A 23,136-nucleotide genomic window follows, 5' to 3' on the forward strand; every position below is an offset into this window, starting at 1 on the left:
AGATTAAGCCAAAGGTTAGTGAGTGAAGTGATTAAAGCAAAGAAGGATGAAAAAGAGATCAGGAGGGCGCCAATATACTCAGAGAGACAGCGAGCGTCATGCTGGTTGGCACGGTCAGTCTGATCCTGACCTCAGCGACAGACCTCTCGCTGTTTCTCTCCACCTCCTCCACCCTCAGGCTGTCCTGTCACTTGTTTGATCCAGTCGCCTCCTAACATTACTTTCTTTTTCTCTGTCCGTCGTCTTGCTCTCTTCTCCCTGTGAACTCGGTGTGCACTTGCTATGTTTTCAGCCCACGTTCTCCCCTGCTCGCCATATGCTCTCCCTCTCTGCTTGATTTGACAAATGATGGTGAACTTTAAACCGTGTGCAACCTGAGCTCTCGGCCCTGTTTGACAAAAAACAAACACAAAACGATAGCTGGCCAAATTACAGCCTACCAGCATTTGCTTTTGTCTGAACCGCATTATCATAGGAGACGATATTTGCGAAGGTGTAAGAATCGGCTTCTTAAAAAAGGGTCTGTGAGATGTAGTGGCCTTAGATAGAAACGTGTGCATACACAACCAGAAAACAGAGAGTCCTTATCTCTGTTGTTTACCAGATATTGCACGTAACTTCTCAAAGATCTCATTTATCCATTAACTGCAAGCCATGAGAGAACTAACCTGACAACCTAGGGTGAAACTGAGTTTTCTGTTTTCATGCCTCCTAATTAGGAGCTTCAGATTAAATTTATAAGATTATGAAGGATTTAGAAGTTTTGATAAGCTCATAGGAATCATGCAAAATATGTGACAGCTTTAAGGACACGCTGCACTCAAAATAAAGCCATGCAGAAAAAAAAACAAGGAAACCTCTACAAAGAGCATAATGAGACACCTCAATCAAAGAACTCAGAGCTTTGAGTTATTTAACGGTGATTGTTTGGTTGATTGGATCTTTTTGAGGCCCTTAAAAGAAAAAATAAATATTTCTTTTAGGAAAAACACACCGAATGAAAGCACTTTACAATAACTGACAGTTAGATTTACAGATCTGGCTGGTGCGAGGTTTTTAGAATTTATTTAGCTGTGAATGCAATAATTGACATCCACCATTTAGATCACAGTACGAACAGAGGTGAAACACTGGCGAACAAACAGACTTTCACCAGCTGACTTCTCTCTTTCAGCAGCAAATATTTGTGTAATAGGAGGAAGGGTGAACTCTGAATCCCGCTATTGTTTCTCTTATGTAAGTTAATATTGTTTAGATTTGCCTTTTTTAAACAATTACAGGCCCCGAATTCTGTGAATCAGCTCTCACATATGGAAACACTGATTCACACTGACTGTATCAAGGCAGGCGTTAAACAATAGCGCACATACCAGCTAAGCAAACACAAAGTCAAGTGCGTGCACACACACGCACGCGCGCGCAATAAAACTAACAATATGTTGTGAATGTAATCAGAGCCATTGTGGACTCATCAGTGAACTACACACACAGACAGACACTCACACTTTCACACACAAATGAAAACACATGTCAGATTAGATCCTTAACGAGCAGATTAGCAGGGAGAGAGCTTGCAGGGGGGGAGAAAGGGGCAACCTAGTTGACAATGTCACACACACACAGCTGCAATCACAGGATTTACAGGACACACTCGCTGATACACTCCAGATGTCGTCAAAGCAACACACACTCACACACTTATACATCAGAGGGCATCAGAGGGCATCCATCAGCGTAAACAGCTGGATTTAACGGTGACGATAAAGCTTGTTTTGAACTCTTTTTTTTTTTTCTTCAAGCTTCCATTGGCTGTTATCTAATCTTCTGTTTAATTTCAATATATCTGATACACAGTAAGCACTAAAATGACAGATGGTAGTGAATAAATGTTTCATAAATTGCTGGATGGGTTGAATAAGTTTGGTGATTTTTATCCGAAGAAGCGTTTAAGTATAAGCATCGCCTTTAGGATTATATTTCACGTGGTGCTGGTTGGATATGGCTTCCTTTAAATCTTAAGAGGTTTTCAGGTTTCAGCTCGGCTTAAGTGATTATTCAGGTTTGTTTTGATACGCAGGACTCTTCTCTGAAATGTTGGTTGCAACATCGAATTGTGTTGCAATCAAAGTTGAAATCTGCTGCTCTGTATTTTTGTACAAATGCAATACACAGTCTCTTCATTTTTGCCCTTTACTTCTGGATTATTTGTTCCTGACAGCACATAAGAATCTACTTAAGACAGTTTTTCTGGATTGAAGTCCAGCCAGAGCAGCTTTCACCCTTCAGCAAAGCTCTCAGGGAAAACGGGGTCTGGCCCAGCAGTTGGCTGTGGTGTAAAAATGCCCCTGTGTGAACTTTGAGACATCTCTACAATAGGATTCCCAGACATGTCTTTAGAAAGAGAAAAGAATCCTTGTGATTTGTTTGTTAAATGCATAAAAATCAAAGGGACCGCACTACTCATCACCAAACGTAACGACTTCACTCCTCGTGCTTCAGTCAGGACAGGTCAGGCTCGGGATATGAGGGTTAGAGGTCAGTCAAGGGGTCAAACTGTGTTTTGACCCCCTTCAGGGAGGACGAGCAGCTTGAGAGGCTTTTAAATATGCGTAACAGGGAACCAGCCCTCAGTGCAGTCTGAATGGCAGTTCAGTCACGGGATGGACAACAGCCTTTTTCTTCTTTAGCTTGTAAAGGAATGTGTTGTATCTGTCTGGGTAGAAACATCCAGAGTGACCTCTGAATGAGACACGCAGGCAGAACATACACATGCATACACATCTTGCGGGCAGATGATAAACAGACGGAAATGTGTGGGAGGCATAAGCAAAAGCACACAGATATATGCACGAATTAAAAATTAGACCAATGCATGCATGTATGAATGAATGTATTCATTGTGTTGACCCGGCCCAGCTAACAGACACATTTGGGCCTAATCTGAGCTACGTGTTGCACTTACAGCTCATTTGCAGCCCAAAAGTCTTGAGCTACGTTTGACGTGAACAACAGCAAATATTTTGTGAGCAGTGTTGGGGAGTAACGGAATACATGTGCCGCCGTTACGTATTTAAAATACAAAATATGAGTAACTGTATTCCGTTACAGTTACCGTTTAAAAAGGTGGTATTTAGAATACAGTTGCTTTGTTGAAATAAATGGATTACACGGCGGTACTTCCCTGTTTCATTTTGTGGCGGATCAGGACTGTTTGGGTTTTGTTTGACAGCTACGTTCTGTTGTTCCAGGCGGCAGCGTTGCGGTTGCCATGGTTACAGGGTGACGCTCTCTCTCTGCGTGTTTCCTGGGTGAGAGAGGCCTTTTTGTTGTTGTCGTGCTAAGCTAACAGGCAGAATGCTACCAGTATAGCTCTAAAGAATGTAGCATCATAGGCAGTGTAGTCCGTGCTGCAGGGAGAATGGACTGCCATACACGTTATGTGTCTGTGAGCGAGGGAGGGAGAAAAAGGAAAAGTACGAGCTGTCATCGAGCAAAAACGGGAGCTGGAAGCATGTAAATATAATAATAACCACTGCAGCCAAGAAGAGAGCCTGACGAGCCCAGCTGTAAGTAAGCTATTAAGACTCGACTGTACACCGTGTTCGTGTTTTCCTCGAAACAATAAGTTCCGTTGGAGCAGCCTTTCAACACCTCTCTCTGTCTCTCGCTAGCAAACTTGACCCAGACAACAAAGTAAAGCTAGTTTTCAGCTACGAGCCCGACACGAACCCGACCAGAGGTCCCTTTACTACGGTTCGGAGCCGCGGACCTTCAGTAACAGTAATAAATCACAGCAATAGTACATTCATGTAGTTGTAAACAGCATGATAATATATTAAGTAATCCAAAGTATTCAGAATACGTTACTCTCATTGAGTAACGTAACGGAATACGTTACAGAATACATTTTGGGGCATGTATTCTGTAATCTGTATTGGAATACATTTTAAAAGTAACCTTCCCAACATTGTTTGTGAGCTACAGTGCCATAACCTAGCTGACATTTGGCTAATATAAGGTGAACCTGCGGCTGAGTTAAAGCAGACAGACCAGAATCGATGCCAGCATTCAAGTTCAAATGTGGCCCCAAAGAAAACCAGTGATTTCTCCCAACGCTAGTTGCTACTATCTAGAAAAACGTTGAGAATAACTTGATACTTTACTTTCATGTGAATAAACTTTAGTGCAGTGTGTCTGTGTCTTTCTTAGTTTAACTTTAGCATACTTTGCAAAGCACAGTGAGTGGGGGTAGGTGACTGCATAATGAGCTGTAAGTAGTTTTGAATTAGACTGATGAATCAAGGAAACTCCCCAGGAAATGCTGCATTAGTCACCAGAGATATTTTATGCTGTTCTTTGCTAACATTTAGTATAGTGCACATTTATTCGAGCAATAACAGGCAATAGTTGGCGTGTTTAGATGAACAGATAAGACACGTCGGTTATAACTGCCGAACATTTTTATTATGAGAAATGGCGATTTAGTGTTAATTGAATGAGGAGAATGTAGTTTTATTTGGCTCTTTGGAGAATGTGCATCAACTTTTTGGTTGTTGAATGATGAGAAATGTTTCAGCTTTCCAATTAGAACATGCTGTTGTTTTAAAAACTCTAATCCTATTGTTATTCATCTTGCTAAAGTGTTAGCGTGGAGCTCCAGAAACAGTAATCCTCAAATAACACGAGACTCATTTGGGTGTTTATGTTTTTATTACTGAAAAGCCAATTTTGCAAATGGGCTAATCTCCATATAACTTGGTTTATTTTCCAAATGTTAGTCATTAAGTCCCAACACCAGGAGGCAGTTCTGCTCGGTATCATCTTTCTGTCAGAATGAAGACTGTTTCGCAGCCTCTGAGTGTTTGCTCTTTATCTCTCTATCTGCCTCCGTGTCTGTCTGTCAGCAAGCGTCCATCGCTGCACACTGAACAATCCCTGCTAGAGTTTCTATATTTGTGTCTGAATAGGGTTGGATAATTAATCTCACATGTTTTTGGAAACTAGAGAGGAGAATGTATGGCGGGGGAAAGCCTCTCTGTGAATGCAAATGAACTTGTCGAGTGCTAACGCATGTCAAAGTGCAGTGGAAGTGACAGTGTGTTTATTGCTTTGACCCTGGATCACTTCAGAGAGGTGAGGATTGAGTGTCGGTTGACAAAGGGTCTTTTTCCTCCCAAATCTCTCAGGTACAAAGTGAGAAGTTTGGAGTTTTTCAGGATTCGGACTCAGAAACGCCCTGCTGTGTTTATTGAAGTCTAAAGTTACCCAGGCATGCTCAGGATGTAGCAAATTTTATGAAGCTGATTAAACTTTATCTCATTTTCTGCGCTCACAGGAAACACCTGGATTTTTTATTACTTGTATAAAACATACAGGCTTTAGCTCATCTTTTTTTTTATCATAAAACAAAAGCACTTCGAGCAACAGAATAACTTTCCGACTCTCCAAAATGTCGAGTCTGACGTTCGTTCTGTTCACCTTTTCCACATTAAACACTGACGAGTTTGCAGCAAATCTCATTTCATCCTTCTGGGTCCCTAAACAGTCTGTCTAAGAAAGCGGAGGGGAAAACGGTGTTCTCTTTCCCCTTTCTGCTGGATTAAGGCTTCCTAAATGAGAACAAATTCCACCTCCTCCTCGCCTCCGTTTTAATTTCCCAGAAGGATTGCGCTGCCGTGGCTTTGTATCTGCACGGCCGAGGTGAAGGATGAGGATATTCATACTTTGGCTGCTTGGCCCAATTTATTTTTTGGACAAACTTCTTGTGACTGTTTAATCCTATTGGCTTAAATTGGATTTGCTTTAATATGTTTTCTCAGTTTTTGAGATTCATCATCAGACCTCAGTTACAGAGTCTCATGAACAATTTGTCATCTAGGACCAAATTTGCATGTAGGTTCAGGGTATTTGATTAGCAGCCATGGTCATTGATCATCTACGTCTGTTAGATGTGAAATGACTGTTGTGTTGTGATAAGTGTGTCCTTAACTGCTGAATTTGAGAGTTAGGTCATTTTTTCTGATGCTATTCTTAATCTCAAGGCTGGCATAAGCTGCTGGGTCGGGTAGAAGTGATGAATTATGTGACACCACATATTTTACTTGTCACTGTAGACTTGCCAGCCGCTTTCTCTAAACCCTTACATGCATAATCTTTGGACCATGTAAAAAAGGATATTCGAGAAGCAATGATACACGTTTATCAACACATCTGGTGAAGAACCAGCACAGGTCACAGCCAGGCAATTTTCTCTTAGCTGGAGTCTCTGCTGATGCACTGTAACACTGAGAGCAGCTTTTGTCCTGGTTAGCACAGCACATTTTAACACCTTCAGCACCACTATAGCACCATCTTTCCATGTGCAGTTTTTCTATTGTAGAGTCAAGCTTCGAGCTGAGCATTCATAGCCTAACCAGCTTAGTGACTGTCAAACTGAGGACATTGGGATTGACACGTTGCTAGCCAATGAGCACTGCCTGGATAATCCTCATTTCTGACTCTAAAGACTTCTGACTTGACTCCAAAGTCTTCTATGCAACCAGAACTCTTTTGGCACCAAAGAAGGCGCTTCAACATTTGCTTCACTTATCACACCCAGAAAGTCCATCGTTTTCTATCAAATATCAGGTTCGAATGAAAGGAAACGGCGAAAACAAATGGGAGAAAAGTCGGTCTCTCTGTCGATAGCCGACGACACCACTATTCTGTCACGGTGAACGGATGGGAGTCGGGCGCAGACTGAAAGTCACAATTAAACAGTTCTTTATTCACAAAAATACCAGATGCAGAATATATACAGGTGGGGAGAAGTCGGGGGTGCCAGGGTCCACAGGTCCTCTCACACTCATATTCCAAACACAGTTCCACTCGCTCCTTCCACACTCGCTAGCTCGCTCCGCTGGGGGGAAATCTTCACACAGCCACGCCAAACAACTCACGCTCAGGGTTCCTAAAGGCAGGGTTAGAGGACGGGTCCGGGGAAACAGGTCACAACCAGGAAACAAACTCGCGAAGGAAAGCTTTTCTAATTTTCACGAAGCCGGGATTTTACACTAACGTGTCTAGCACAATCATCCAGCGACAAGAGACTCCAAGTCCCGGCCTTAAGACGTGGCATAGAAAGATTCAAGATCTTTTATTTATCACGTGCATAGTTATACAAGTACAACACAGTGAAATGTGTCCTGATACACGCCTTGACTGTGCAAAAAGAGAGAAAAAACATTATATACAGTAAGTAAGTAAATATATACAAAGAGGACATTATGTGCAGGCAGTGAATGAATTATATACATTAAGACAGCGGTCCCCAACCTTTTTTGCGCCACGGACCGGTTTATGCCCGACAATATTTTCATGGACCGGCCTTTAAGGTGTCGCGGATAAATACAACAAAATAAAACTAGTACCGGTACCCAAAAAAAGAAAATTTATTCATAACACACGTGAAAAGACCAAGGAAAACCGAGTAAACAATAAAAACGATAACAAAATAACGCTGAAAACCGATAAAAACCCTGAAAACTATACATTTCACACCTGACCCTCAACTCTCGCGGCCCGGTACCAAACGACTCACGGACCGGTACCGGTCCGAGGCCCCCGGGTTGGGGACCGCTGCATTAAGATAATTAAATTAAATTAAATAAACAATCTGGAAATTTACAGTTCAAATTTGGGAATGTACAGTGGGGCAAAAAAGTATTTAGTCAGCCACCGATTGTGCAAGTTCCCCCACTTAAAATGATGACAGAGGTCAGTAATTTGCACCAGAGGTACACTTCAACTGTGAGAGACAGAATGTGAAAAAAAAATCCATGAATTCACATGGTAGGATTTGTAAAGAATTTATTCGTAAATCAGGGTGGAAAATAAGTATTTGGTCAATAACAAAAATACAACTCAATACTTTGTAACATAACCTTTGTTGGCAATAACAGAGGTCAAACGTTAACTATAGGTCTTTACCAGGTTTGCACACACAGTAGCTGGTATTTTGGCCCATTCCTCCATGCAGATCTTCTCAAGAGCAGTGATGTTTTGGGGCTGTCGCCGAGCAACACGGACTTTCAACTCCCGCCACAGATTTTCTATGGGGTTGAGGTCTGGAGACTGGCTAGGCCACTCCAGGACTTTCAAATGCTTCTTACGGAGCCACTCCTTTGTTGCCCGGGCGGTGTGTTTTGGATCATTGTCATGTTGGAAGACCCAGCCTCGTTTCATCTTCAAAGTTCTCACTGATGGAAGGAGGTTTTGGCTCAAAATCTCACGATACTTGGCCCCATTCATTCTGTCCTTAACACGGATCAGTCGTCCTGTCCCCTTGGCAGAAAAACAGCCCCATAGCATGATGTTTCCACCCCCATGCTTCACAGTAGGTATGGTGTTCTTGGGATGCAACTCAGTATTCTTCTTCCTCCAAACACGACGAGTTGAGTTTATACCAAAATGTTCTACTTTGGTTTCATCTGACCACATGACATTCTCCCAATCCTCTGCTGTATCATCCATGTGCTCTCTGGCAAACTTCAGACGGGCCTGGACATGCACTGGCTTCAGCAGCGGAACACGTCTGGCACTGCGGGATTTGATTCCCTGCCATTGTAGTGTGTTACTGATGGTGACCTTTGTTACTTTGGTCCCAGCTCTCTGCAGGTCATTCACCAGGTCCCCCCGTGTGGTTCTGGGATCTTTGCTCACCGTTCTCATGATCATTTTGACCCCACGGGATGAGCTCTTGCGTGGAGCCCCAGATCGAGGGAGATTATCAGTGGTCTTGTATGTCTTCCATTTTCTGATGATTGCTCCCACAGTTGATTTTTTCACACCAAGCTGCTTGCCTATTGTAGATTCACTCTTCCCAGTCTGGTGCAGGTCTACAATTCTTTTCCTGGTGTCCTTCGAAAGCTCTTTGGTCTTGGCCATGGCGGAGTTTGGAGTCTGACTGGTTGAGGCTGTGGACAGGTGTCTTTTATACAGATGATGAGGTCAAACAGGTGCCATTCATACAGGTAACGAGTGGGGGACAGAAAAGCTTCTTACAGAAGACGTTACAGGTCTGTGAGAGCCAGGGATTTTCCTTGTTTGAGGTGACCAAATACTTATTTTCCACCCTGATTTACGAATAAATTCTTTACAAATCCTACCATGTGAATTCATGGATTTTTTTTTCACATTCTGTCTCTCACAGTTGAAGTGTACCTCTGGTGCAAATTACTGACCTCTGTCATCATTTTAAGTGGGGGAACTTGCACAATCGGTGGCTGACTAAATACTTTTTTGCCCCACTGTACATTGTGTGAGTGGGGTGTTAAAGTGACTTGTGCCGCAGTGAAGCCAGAGGATCAGGCGTGATATGAGAATGATAACAACGAGTCTCATCTCGGTCAGTTATGGTTGATTGGGGAGGGGGCATGTCCTGATCTAACACACGGATGGCCTGAGGGCATCTTGCCCAGATGGTGCCAAACCTTCTGCCTGATTGCAGAAGTTGGAACAGTTTATTGCTGGGGTGGAACGGGTCCTTCAATATCTGCGCTGCTCTGGACCAGCATCTCCTGGTGTGAATGTCCTGAAGCAGGGGGAGAGCAGTCCTGCAGCAGCGTTCTGCTGTACGGACCACTCTCTGAAGAGCTTTTTGTCCTTGACACAGCTGTTCCCAAACCACGATGTGATGTTCTGTGTGAGGATGCTCTCCACAGCGCCTGTATAGAAAGTCCTGAGCAGTGTTGGTCAAGTTACTTGAAAAAAGTAATCAGTAATTAATTACTGATTACTTCCCCAAAAAAGTAATCCCGTTACTTTACTGATTACTTATTTTCAAAAGTAATTAGTTACTTAGTTACTTAGTTACTTTTTAAAAACATGATTTACAACCTGAATAGGTGATAAAGTGATAGATCTTTCAGCCCAATTCTACGTTTTCTACATAATCCATCATACAAAATGTAATCAAATGGAAAAGTCTCTTTTTAAAACTTGTTTTGTTAGTTTTAATCTTTTAACTTTATGCATGAAGCAAAATTTTAATTATATGCACCATTCTCTGACTGGAAGAAATTTGTTTAACATTTAAACCTATTTTCTGCACATTCCAGCACATAATAAATATATATATATATATATATATATAATTATATAATTATTTTTTTGTGTTTACACTCACTCTTTCAGATGCAAGTAAAACACAGCAGGAAATAAATAAAGTCAAAGACTAGCGGTCCTTTTGCTCTATTTTCACCTGTAAAGCAGGAGTAGAGTAGGCGGAGGTTTATCCTGGTGCAGGTGTGCCGCAGCGGTCAGTGGAAGGATACCGCAGTTTCTCTGTGAGTTTCCCATTACGTCGTAGCTACTCGGTGCTTGCTTGGAAGTTTAGGGGGGTTTTTTTCGCTGTAAAAAGAAGTTTTCTTCCCACGCACAACGGACACTAATGTTTTTGTCACTTTTTATGGAATCAAACTCAAAGTAAGGTCAGTACTTCCACGCTTTAAACGCTGCACGCTCATACTCTCCCTGCACTCGATATATTATCCATTGTTGATCTGCACACAGCTGTTGTCATGAACGTTGCACTCGCTTACCTCACTGTCATGAGACATTCTCGCAAGAAAATCACGGTTTTAGTAACGCAGTAACGCAGCGTTCCTACGGGAAAGTAACGGTAATCTAATTACCGTTTTTGCAATACTAATCCCTTACTTTACTCGTTACTTGAAAAAAGTAATCGGATTACAGTAACGCGTTACAAGTAACGCGTTACTGCCCATCTCTGGTCCTGAGGATGTCTGGTGAGACCCTGAACTTCCCTAGTTGTCGTAGGTGGTACAGGCGCTGCCTAGCCTTTTTTGGACTAACATGATTGGAAACAGATGTGTAGGGAAGGAAGAGCGACGAGAGAGAAAAACTTTAAAACAAACACATGTCGCCTTGTAGGGCTGACCGGGCAGACACAGGGACCATGACATATTCTTTTTGTTCTACTTACTGTCTTGCATATTTTGTCAGTTTTTCAAACAGAACCATTCGCTTTGATCGTCCCGGGCATGCCCGGTGGATCAAGGCATTGACACCGGAGCTCGAGCTTCTCTCTGTGACACTAATGGCTACTGAAAGATTACAGCGTTTGATGCACTGGGTTGAGAATACGTTAGAAGGCCAGTGGTTTGCATGCCTGAAAGGATTTGGTGGCATCTAACAGTCGTGTTGCAGTTGTACCGAGTCAGTCTGTGACAGTGGGGCTGTTAAGGAATATATTGTGTCAGTTAGGGAGAACCCAATTTTTAAAAATGGACACGTGTGTTGTGAGTAATTGGATGGCATGAATGCAAGTGAGTATTTATGCAAAATACGTGAGCGTGAGTAGAAGAATGACTAAGAGTATTGTAAGGAGATGAGTTGAGCTGCAGCGAGTGAGTAAGACAGCGAGCAGGAGATGATGTCGATTTCCTGACGAACACGGAGGAGGTGATAAACGCAGAGGGATGGACTGGTGTGCGTTTGTGATGACAGGTGGCATCGTAGTGTGTTTTCTGCTCACGCGCTCAGACACTACACACACACGCGCACACACATGTGCCATCTGTAGCCTCCCAGCAGAGCGACTGGTCAGGCTGAGTTTATCGGTTAAACACAGAAACCACTCATGTATTACAAAATCGGAACATTGTAGCCTTCAGCGTCCCCCTGCGTGCGCGTGCGAGTGTGTGCGCATTACTCACAAGGACAAAAATGTGTTCACAGAGTCACACTGTGGGAGCTTGGCTTGCATTTAGGGACGAAAGCTGTTATCAATAAGGAAAGCCATTAAATTAGTTGACTTGGTTTAGAGTTGAGGGTCAGACGTGTAATTTAGAGATTCGAGGTCAGTTTAAATCCTGGGAGAATGAGCGTAAGTCTGTTTTCTGAAGCAACAAAAACACTTGAGAAAACAATGTTTTAATGGACAGTTTTGAGTTTGTTTATTCAAGAAGCTTGTTATTGACAGGCGTTCAGTGGTATGCACAAACTCCGAGAGAATTTGGGGACCACGTTAGAACATTTATGTCCTTCCTCACATATTATTTTTCCAGTCAAGCTTAGACAGCACTGTGTGGTGCCCCCATTGTTGAACCAACAGGGAAGTTCTTCAATTGGCCACTTAACCTCCCAGGACCTGCCGTCCACATATGTGGACGTCATATTTTGGGTTGTCTAGACCAAAATACTAAATTTTGCTCTACAAGGGCCTGATATCCATTTACGAGGACATTATACTGCCACTGTTCGATTGAAATTCTAAATGAATATCCTCATATGTGGCTCTCATTTTTCTTAGAAACAAAAATCAGGTTAAAAAAAATCTGGTAATTCAGACAGAAGGACAGATGGTTTGAAAGAGGAGTGAAAGAAGCCATCTATGTCCACTGTGAGCGACCATCTTTGAACAGAGGCGGTGGTTTACGACACCAACTCTCTGCCATCTATAATCCAGTTTTGAGATCCCTTCCCAGACGCCTTAACGCCCACTCACACCCTGGGCCATCTGACCTCAGGAATTCGCATGATAAGGTGGGGCCAGGTTTCACAATGAACTCACCTGAAACTCTGGCTGATTGGGACCCACACCCAGTTCCACACCTTGGCTCAGGCGATTAGAGGATCATCAGGGGGTCCTTTTGTCCCTCTGTGGGGGGACACTCCCACTAGGTTTATATCTGGGACTCTCCACCATTTGACCTTAGAACTGAAGAAGCTTCTCGGATGAGAGGTGAAACGTCTTCAAGTAACTTAAAGAAGTCCAGACGCTTTTCTTTGCAAGCTCCTTTGCCTGGTAATTCTTTGTTTTTATATTCATTGGGTCCCTGTGATGGACCGAGCAGTGAAAGAAACGTAGGCACAGGTTAAAATCCAAAAAAATGATTTTTTATTTAACCCACAAAAAATTATTGGTTAAATCATGCAAAAAGAATCAAAATCTTGGGCCCATAAAAGAGGTCAAAATAACAAAACTCTACTCAAAGTTGACAACACTACTGATAACTCAAACAAACTGACCTCACTTAACGAGACAAAGAGGAAACTTAAATAGTGGCTGATCAGCCCACAAAAACAGGAGAAGGGGTAAAACACACAAAACCTAACTAAACCTAACATAATGAACTCCAATTCCCCCCCCCATGGTCCCGAGTTATGGCATGAACCAATTTGCAGCCTTCCTTTAACGCTCGCTCCGCCCCTTTTCCACCTCTTGGCTCCTTAATCAAGGGCCTGGAACAGCTGCAACTAAGGTAAGTCAGAAAACAAAAGATTAATCACACGTAATAGTGTAAACTAAAATGTGCGCACTTATTTTAGAATGCAGTGTTATGTGGATATGTGAATTAATTCTAAACCAAAACCAGTTATTTATTGTCCTGTAAATTAATTCCTATATTTAAAGAAAGACAAATGTTACTTATAAGCCTCTACACTAACATGGTGGGTATTACCACTGTGTGGCTGTAAGTGCAGCCATCACAGTCCCAATATGTCCAAATATCAAAGAGAAATTAAAAATGTATGCCACGGAAGAGTTCGGGTCTTAGGAGGTTAAAGTTGGTTTTGCAAATCACACAATCCATTGACTCCCATGTTAAACTGTCCACAGCAGAAACGGTCATTCTCCTTGCTTGGTACAAAAACAATTTTAGCTTCCACAGTTTTGTTCTCATTCCATATGTTTTCTTAATGTACATGTCAACAGTTTAGCTGTATCAATAATTAATAGACTTAATATTTCTAGATTAGGCGTGTAGCCTGTTTGTTAAGTGGTATTTGGTGGGCAAACGCACTCTCACTCTCAAAGCGTAACATTTTACGCTAGGTGACAAATCGTTGGTATATTACGCTTGCGGCCACCCAACATGTCCCTATATTACGAGTTCAGAAAAATGAGGAACATGAGAACCGTTTGGAATGAATCTACATGTATGTTTATTTTACTTAAATCACTTTGGAAAACACTATCTAACACGATTGAGGTGGTGGTTAAGATTAGGGATAAGGTTAGGGCTGGAATAAATCTATTCGATTTCATCCACAGTCCGGCGCGTAGCATAGGAACGCGGAAGGTCACCTTTCACGTTCTCATGGAATGCCTTGGGACGTGACGAATCGTCAGTATATTACCTGTTGGGAGTGAGAACCTGTTAGGTGGGCATAACCTGTGCTAATTCAAGTCATACATCTGTATGTGATTTATATGAATGTGCAATATGAATATTACCAAATGATTTGGAATTCTATGGTGGAGGAAACTATGGCTGCACCTTGCTAAACAAACTAGCATGCATTAGCTCATAATTTATTCACCTTCTTCAAGTATGCTGACTTTTGGCTCCATAAAGACAAAACAACATCAGCCAAAACGCTAAAATCATTGTGGAACTTCACAAACCAGTGAGCAACATTCATTATTTACACCTAGTTTAACTAGATACACCTCTCTGCTTTGTGAGGAAATGATGCACAGATCAAATGTAGCATTCAAGGTGTGTGTGCCATCGTTTCAGGCGTAAAAAGTTGTGAGTCCTAAATGACTCATGAACAGGAAACAGGATGTAACAGAAGAGAACTTCTGATGTAAAGGCTGCTGACAATTTTGCCTATTATTCAGTGCAGTTCTTGTTTACAAAGGCGAAGGGAATTTGTATTGACGGATTTTCGGGTAATTATTCAGGATATACAGTTTGGCAGCTTTAGCTGCTTAATACATTAAAAGTAGACTTGTTTGGGTGTGAAAGAAAAAATGTTGCATTATGCAATTTTTTTAGGCCCGTTGGACAATGATGCATGACAATACCTGTTAAATTTAGAGAGTAGGGCGTGATACCCTTTTAAAAACAGAGTACTGTCTTAGTGTTATCGACACAATGGCTCTCAGTCTGCTGCTGAGTCCAAAAATATTTTGCTGAGGTTGTTAAAAGGCTAATGAAGGAAATCACTGGATGAGACAGGAGTAGATGGGTGCTGTCGGAGAAAAGTGGGCATGCCAAAAAGTTTATTACACTACTTGATCAAACTTTACCACCTGAAAATGACTGAAAGAGAAGCTTTTGGAAGAACCTTTTAATGTCTGGAGAGGAAGGTGGAGCGCAGACAGTGTTTGCACAGAGGGATCCAGACGAAAGGAAAGGGATCTGGTTAAAATAAAGGGATGTCAAAGAAGAAGGTGTGACGGCGCTCTGCAGATCACTGAGTCATTCCCAGCTTCAGCTTCGCCTTGCAGGAGGTGAATGTAGCAACAGCTCAAAGTTCACTCTGTAAATGCTCCTGTGATATGTTCCAGATGTGCTGTAAGAAGTTAGCCACAGGGGTAACGCAATACAACACAGCACCATGAGCATGTTAATGAGTTGTAATGCATTTGGAGAGCAGAACGAGAGTGCATGCTTACATTTCAGCACTCCAGTAGCTTGGGAAAGAGGTGAGAAGGAATTCGGGGCTGTGTGAAAAATTCCCATTCCATGTCTGGATCTTATTTATTTTAAGTGGTAATCTGCCACATCCTCATTTGTGTTAAATTTGGCAGCACTGGAAGAACTAAATGGTCACTGTTCTCAACAGTTTTCTTTGCACTTACCGTAACAGAGATTACTTATATGTAAGCGTGATACTGTGACACGTTTATTTGTTTTGCTTTAGCTGGTTTCTCAACTGAATGGAAATTATTTCTAATCAGTGAAATCGCATTTTTGTTTTCCCAGTTAGGCCCGTTAGAAATTTTGCTAGCCGCCCCGTTTCCATAGACTGTACAGAAAAACGTGCAAGTGCATGTTGTTATTGCACATAAATAATAGACATATGGGACTAGCATAGGCCAAGCTATCCATTTTAGCTGTTGCCTGTGCTGACCCTTTTATTAAAGTGGCCACGCCCAGACTTTAATCTTTAACTAAATCCACACAGATGAGCTATAACAGCAGATCACCCCCCATACGAGTGTTATAAAGGGAGAAATTAGCTACTTTGTACTAAACCTTTCTTTGTACCAAGCTGTAAACATGTTATTTGTTGAAGTTGGGGATTTTAACAGAGGCACACATGAGAATTGTCTTAGAGCCTCTAGTGGCCACTGGAGTAACTGCAGTTTTTGACACCTCTGCATAATCGTTATTTTTCACTTGACCATTTCTCATCATTTAAAATATAGCGTTATTGTTACTGCTGTTAGGTTAAGACCACACGTTAGGTCTCAACTTTGTTTAGTTTTAAAGCCAAAAGGTGGAAAATAAAGAAGGTCGGACTCAAACCCTACTGCACTCCGACCGTGTGGCATATGGTCACCTGCTCACCCAGCGAGCTGAACTGGCACTCACAGTCTCACCGCTTAGTCATTTTCTTTTGCAGTTAAGACTGTAGCGTCCTCGCCATATAGATTTTGTCAGGTGGTTATATATGTAAGATGAGTATCTGTAAAGACTTTTCAAATGAATTCATAAACTTTCAATAATCATAGTCTGCAAACATATTTAGAAACTTGAGAAAGTGCATCCAAAAAAGAGGTGCAGACCAGTTTAATCTTAACCTTCAGCTTCTTTCATCTTGTAACTTTTGCAATCAAATCAAACCGTAATTATAAAAGTGACAGACCTGGCTCCTTGGGGCACACTCCCTTAATTTTCTGAGGGGGAAATTGCACAAGTATTAGCTTACACTGAATTTTGTTAAATTATGAGTTCTTTGTCCTATAGAGTGGACAAAAAAATCACACATTTCTTATTAAACTGTTTAATTCTTGAAGCTCCTGCTTCTTTATTATCCACCTCTTCACCTTCCTCTGCTCTTCTTCTACTTGCTTATTAACCTTCACATGCACTTCCTGTTCTATACATGACGGTCAGTAAGTGCATCCATTAATTGCATAAAATGTTAATTTAAACATCTGCTCTTGGGCCTCCAGATGGAATGCCAAGCATTTTTGCCCTTGAGCAAGGCATTTGCCACGGACAGCTGCATTTGGAGGGCATGAATAGCCGGTGTGGTTAATGAGTGATGTGAGGGGATGGAGAGGAGGCTGCAGGGCTGAAGACTGAGAGACTCTCCTTAACTAGAGTGTGAAGAGACAGACCCACTTCATTAAACGGGCTGTCTGTGCAAACACTCACTGCCTGCAGGACTGGCTGCAGTGACTGAGGGAGTGAGTGTAGCCATCTGCATGCAGCCACACACACCAGACACACACAGTTTCTGTGCGCCTCACTCTCCCTGTTATTTTATGAGCCTTTCTAGGGGAGGACAAGGGAGGGAGAGGTGGAGGAGCTGGGTGGAAGTTTGATGCTATGAATAAAAATGCCATCACCTACACATCACCGTCGGCACTAAGACTTTACAAGTGAGCACTTAAGTCCATTTCTCACCGGGCATGTAAAGCCGTCTGCGAACGCATGCAGAGTGAGACCAGAGACAAAAGGAAAATAAGTCAGAAAAGGAGAAAGAGCAGATTTTGTACACCCAAGGCGAACGTATCCCTGTTTGAACACAGAAAACATCATCTGTCCCCTGAGCTGTCTGAGAGCTACTGTAAATTTCACAACATTAAAATTAAAAGCATTTTTTTTTAAATAAAATGCTGCTGTCTTTTCATAATCATGTTTTTAGAGGTTTTTGCTGCCGTAATAGGCGTATTAGTTAAACAACTTGGGGCCTGTTAATTCACTGAGCTTAGAGAGTCTGCGTCTGGGCAGCTTTGGGCTTTGACTGTGTTTCTACTTTGCCTGCTGGTGTAAAAATCTGAATTTTGTGGCATTTCTTTGGCAGCTGATCCTGTATGATTTCTTTAGAAATGTGTTATTGTTAGGTGGATGAAAGTACAAAGCCAATGTCCCTAAATGTTTGCAGATTTAAAGGTGTCCTGGGAGAGCCTGGTCTAAAATGAGCCTTTATTTTACCTTGTTATGCTGTGTCTCCTGTCTTTCCACTTTTAACCATCTAATAAAGGCAAGAAAAGCTGTTCAATAAATCCAGTTTACACTGTTAGAAATTAAAATATCCAAATTATATTTTTTATAATTTTCTAAATGACTTTTGCTCACCTGTTCAAGACCTTACCTATAATCACCGCTATGATTTGCAAGATTCGATCTAGAAACATCCTCACATCCGTGCACACTGATGCACGGGAGCTTTGTTTTTCCCTCACCGTAAAGACAAAGAGACCAAAAAGACTTTAAATCAAGATGTCTGCATCAGATACAGGAGAGAAAACAAACCCTGCTGTCAGACTCACGGGGAGGCTCTTTGAAAACTACTACCTAACAAGCTCTCTGCCTGCACGCTAATGCTGTTAGCCATCAGGAAAATCATCAGTCAGCAGTCTGAGTCAAGCTAACCGTCTAGACGAGCTCCAGTCAAAACGCACCGATTAAGTTTCTGTGCGAAAGCCATAGGTGTGTTTATCGTTTCTGGTTCAAATGCATTAAACCGGTCATGGTTATCTGGGGAAGCTTGTTTTTGTTTTAAATATGCATCACTGTGGGGAAGAACTCTCATTAATGTGAGTCTTATCTACGAGCTTCTGATCAACAAGCTGCTAAAGGAATATTTTCATATTCTTTCCAGCTTCCTCAAGAAAACTTGTCTGATAGGTCAGAGGTCAAACTTTGCTTCAAAACAGAAACCCTAGAGCTCTTATGGATTTTCTGTCTTAATCAAGGACGGCACAGCCAATCACGTCCCACTTCTGCTGCTCTTTTATTTTACACATATCAGCTCCGATTCTTCTTATCCCAAATTGCCTCCATTGCTGCCTCGAAAGGATGAGGCTTTGTACATCATATATTACTGCTGTGCGAAATATTTGTAAAGCACTAATCAAAACAGCTACTAACGCTTTCAGACACTGTAGCAATAATAAGAGATACATGTCAAAACAAGGACATGAAGAGCAGAGTATAAAAAGGCCAACAAGTGAATAGTGAGTAATGATTTTTTTTTTTTCTTTCACATCCTACATGTTCTGAGTGCCGATGCTGGAGGCAGTCTGAGCAGTATAGCTGATTTCCAGTGGGGTTTCCCTCCATAACAACCAGACAGGGAATTTAACAGTGTTTCCCACACAAGGATGAGGCCGACCTCTGTGTGCAGCATCCACACGCTCTTAAATTATTATTAAATCCCTTCTTTAAACAGGTTGTTTCCTTGAGTTCAGGATCTATTCCTAAAGCGAGAAACAAATTGACTTATAGATAATACAGATGCGATATACAGCTTCAGGAAGTGATAAATCAGGAATATGATTGGTAATATCCATACATATTATCATTTTAAAAACCTGTGAAATGAATAGTTCATTCCAAACTGGGTGTGAATGCCAGGTACAGAGACTATCCGGTGTCCTGGTATTCTTAATGCTATATTGGAAATCTTTGCAGAAGAGCTTCATAATGTTTCTTTTTTTCTGATGTAAAGGAGGCCCATCAAACCTTTGCAAACAAGAAATCCAGTGCACACAACATCACACAGCTTCCAGGTGCACAGAGATGAATGCATAATGATGATATTACAACTATAATAAAGTGCTGACAAAATGTGTAGATTAAACAACAATTTTACAAGTAATAAAAAAGGGAAAAAAATTAAATAATACCATAAAATCTCCTCTGTCTCAGCCTGAGGCATTTCAGCAAACACTGGAGCTGGACCTCGACCCTAAAGCACTCACTTTTTGGATTATCTGCTTTCTTAGGCAGTGAATTAATAATCATGGCGTAACTGTTTTCTAGCAAGCAAGGACAAAATGTTTTATTCAACAACGACTAAATCCAGTATTTTTGTGCACTATAGCTTACTCTAATCTGATCTGAAAGCAATCAAGTTGATATGAATAGAAAATGTTTCATTTTCAAACCCTGTTTTGACGATGGGCTCGTCACATTTGGTGTACGTGGTCTTGAATCTGTTCAACCAGCTTGCATCTGAGCAGACAACCTGTGCAGCTTCTTCAGGCCCAGTTATTTATTTTAGCTCCTGCATAGCACAAAGAGATGATTATCATCACATACACACATACAAGTGTATTCATATAGGCAGACATCCACTTTTTGCTCATTTCGACCCTTAAAAGTGTAGTTAAAGTGCTGAATAACATGAGTTGATGTGCAGAGTATAAACAAAAACACACGTATTACTGATTACATACTCACACACAGACTTGAGATGTTGTAAAGCGGACAATGGGTGGACAGAAGGGTGTCGGCTGGTAAAGGATGAGTCTGCAGCGGTGGTGGGAGGTCCACGCTGAGGGCAGAGACTGATGAAGTCTCTCGGTGCGCTCGGTGGGATCCCTGCAGCCTCCCGGTGCTTCATCCTGCCATGTGTTCATATTCCTGTTATCTCTGCCTCTCTGTTTCTCTCTGTGGTGTCCCTCTGACTCCCAGACGGAGAAGCCTCATGTCCGATCTCATAGATTCTGTTCACGCTACAGTTTCCTGCATCTGATTCTCTTTTCATTTACCCACACATACTTGAGACAGAGCTGATGTTTTCTTATCGTCGTGAAAAGAAACAACATGCGCAGTCTTTCGTTTTTTTACTCTAGATGAAGTCCAGTGACTATATGGATCGCAGCGTGGGGTTAGATTTAAGCAAAGATCATTTTTATATGAATGTGCAGACGTTCTAGAGTCACACAAGTCTGAGCCATACGCCGTTTTTGAGGTTGAGTTTTTTAATATCATACTGCCTTGAGCTACCTATTGTTGCACAGCCCATCCAGATACTGGCTCTAAATCTAGGCAAACAGTTACATTCCTCATTAATTACAATGCTGCATCAGAGCACATTATCCAGCTGAGACGGTTTAATCCTACAACAGTATTAGCTATAAGGACAAAAACCCCAAACATTTCAAACAAAGCCAGCCAGCTGAGGTGGTATTTGGGGAAACGCCTCGATTCAGTCGAAATCCAGAAGCTCAACAAAACATGTTTGAGAACGACAAATATGCTCTTCCTTTGTTGGGGTTTCACAGTATGGGCGTGTCCCCTCAGCTCCTCGAGCAGTCGGAATCAAAGTATTTATGAAAATGCATTCAAGAATAGATAAATCTGTCTCAGCAGCACAAGGCAGGACCTGTTCTTGCATTGTGGGAGTTTTTATTTCTGTTCCTTTTTACAACAGGAATGCATTGAGTTACTATTGTGTGCCAAACAGCAAGGAGGGGAAGTGAAAGCAAATTCACTTCCCCTCCTCATTAAACATTTGCAGTAAGCTGGCAGTCCCACCTATAATCAGTAGAATGCCTCAAATCACTAATAAGCAAATCAACAGGAACATAAAAATCATCCTCGGTCTCAACAAGTCAAAGTCAAAGTCGCGCACAGCTGCTGTTGTTGTTTTGCAGGATCATAAATCTGAACGTGCATCTCCTCTGATTCCCCCACAGGTACGACTACGTGGAAGTTTACAATGGCGGCGATGAGTCTTCGCCCATGTTGGGGAAGTTTTGCGGGAAAATCGCGCCGTCTCCGATCATCTCCACCGGCGGCCAGCTCCTCATCAAGTTTGTCTCCGACTACGAGACCCACGGGGCGGGATTCTCTGTTCGCTATGAGGTCTTCAAGACAGGTGTGTAGTTTTGAACAGAACTGCTGTGATGTCCTTGCTTTATCTGCTCAGCAGCAGTAAAAGCATGAGCTGAATGGCTCTGCTGTTTTACATAAATCCATAAATGAATGTGCTGAATACGCCTGGTGAAAAATGGCCCCTTTAAATTCAAATGTAGTTTTAGATATCCAGGTGATTGTTCTGTTGCTCTTGGATCAGTTTTATATATCACCTTGTCATACATAATGGGAAAAAGTCTGAATTGAACACCATTTTAGCCATTTAACATATTATTAGGGCGGAAAAATGCAGGAGCAGATGACAAATTGAACAAAATCGCTATACCTGCCCTCTGTGACTGAAAGGCAAATACAGCCTATATTTTATGGTAGTTATGGTAGCCACTTGTCGCAGTAATTTTCCAAACTTAGTCGAATTTTGAGCTCCATTGAAGCAATCATATTATCTGAGATTGCATATAAAATAGACCACAATCATGTGACCTGTGTTTTTGCTAAAATCATCTTGACTACAAATTTATGCTTTTGGTAGATGAATGTAGCAAGTGAGGGACACAGTGACTTTTCAGTAACAATGTAGCCAGGCCCTGTGGCATACCCTGCGTCTCCTCTGTTTTACTCTAAGTTGGTGCTGTCAGCGTTAATCTCGTTAAAATTACGTTAACGGCATTAACGCAGCAAATCTCCATTAACGAGTTAGCACGGATCGCCCCGTAGGTGGGGCTGCACGGCGTCAACGTATTAGCGGGGTTAGCTTGTTAACGCATTAGCGCCGTCCAGCCCCAGGCACGGGGCAATCCGCGCTAACTTGCAAACGGAGATTTACCGCATTGATTCGGTTATGGTGTTAACGTCATTTTAACAAGATAAACACTGACGGCACTACTCTAAATTTAACTATAATTTAGCAAATGAACATCAGATTGTATTTAATAGGATGTAAAACTAGCAACTCAGACCCTTAAACCCATTAGGAGAATATTTTTTAACATTGTAAATTAAGTAATGCACTCAGGTTTTTTGTGTATCATTAACATTAGTAGCCATTAGTTACTCCCTGGTGGCCTTTAGTAGGAATGCAGATTCGAGTAAGTTTTGCACTGGCTCCACTTTTCAGACCCAGAGGTTATTTTTATATAATCTATGGATTACTGAAAGGAAGTAAAACGGGAAGAAGTTGGTCAAGTAACCATAGCAACCACAAGTAACACAAAAAAGCTTCCCGGTTAAAGAAACATACTTGGAAGAGAAAATAAAAGTAAGCCATTATGAGCCCAAGCTTGACCTAAACTTAAAACTGGACAGGAAAGCACAGTGAGTGGAGTGACCTTTAAATGAAGTGATTTACCAAAAACTCTGGAAAAAACACTTTTTTTTAATAGTGGTGTCAACATGTTTGTGACACTTGCTTTGTAAAGTTGATAAATTATAAAATCAGGAAAGTCTATTCTTACTGTGATGATTGTGTAGATGCTTCATGTGTATTATTTTTGCAGTGAGTAAATAACAATTTGTATGTTAATGTAATCATGACAGCAACAGAGATAAGAAATGA

General features: G+C 41.7%; 1 protein-coding gene across 1 annotated transcript in view; it reads left to right on the forward strand.

Moving 5' to 3' along the window:
• Positions 1 to 23,136, forward strand: part of LOC102779545 (neuropilin-1a-like) — a 104,927-nt gene that overhangs the window by 12,003 nt on the left and 69,788 nt on the right. The window contains exon 3 of the mRNA XM_087831757.1: positions 21,401 to 21,582. Within this exon, the coding sequence (XP_087687883.1) occupies positions 21,401 to 21,582 (182 nt within the window). The remainder of the gene's footprint in view (positions 1 to 21,400; positions 21,583 to 23,136) is intronic.

This window comes from Neolamprologus brichardi, chromosome 18 (genome assembly GCF_056152115.1).
Source record: "Neolamprologus brichardi isolate AB-2024 chromosome 18, ASM5615211v1, whole genome shotgun sequence".
Classification (NCBI taxonomy): domain Eukaryota; kingdom Metazoa; phylum Chordata; class Actinopteri; order Cichliformes; family Cichlidae; genus Neolamprologus; species Neolamprologus brichardi.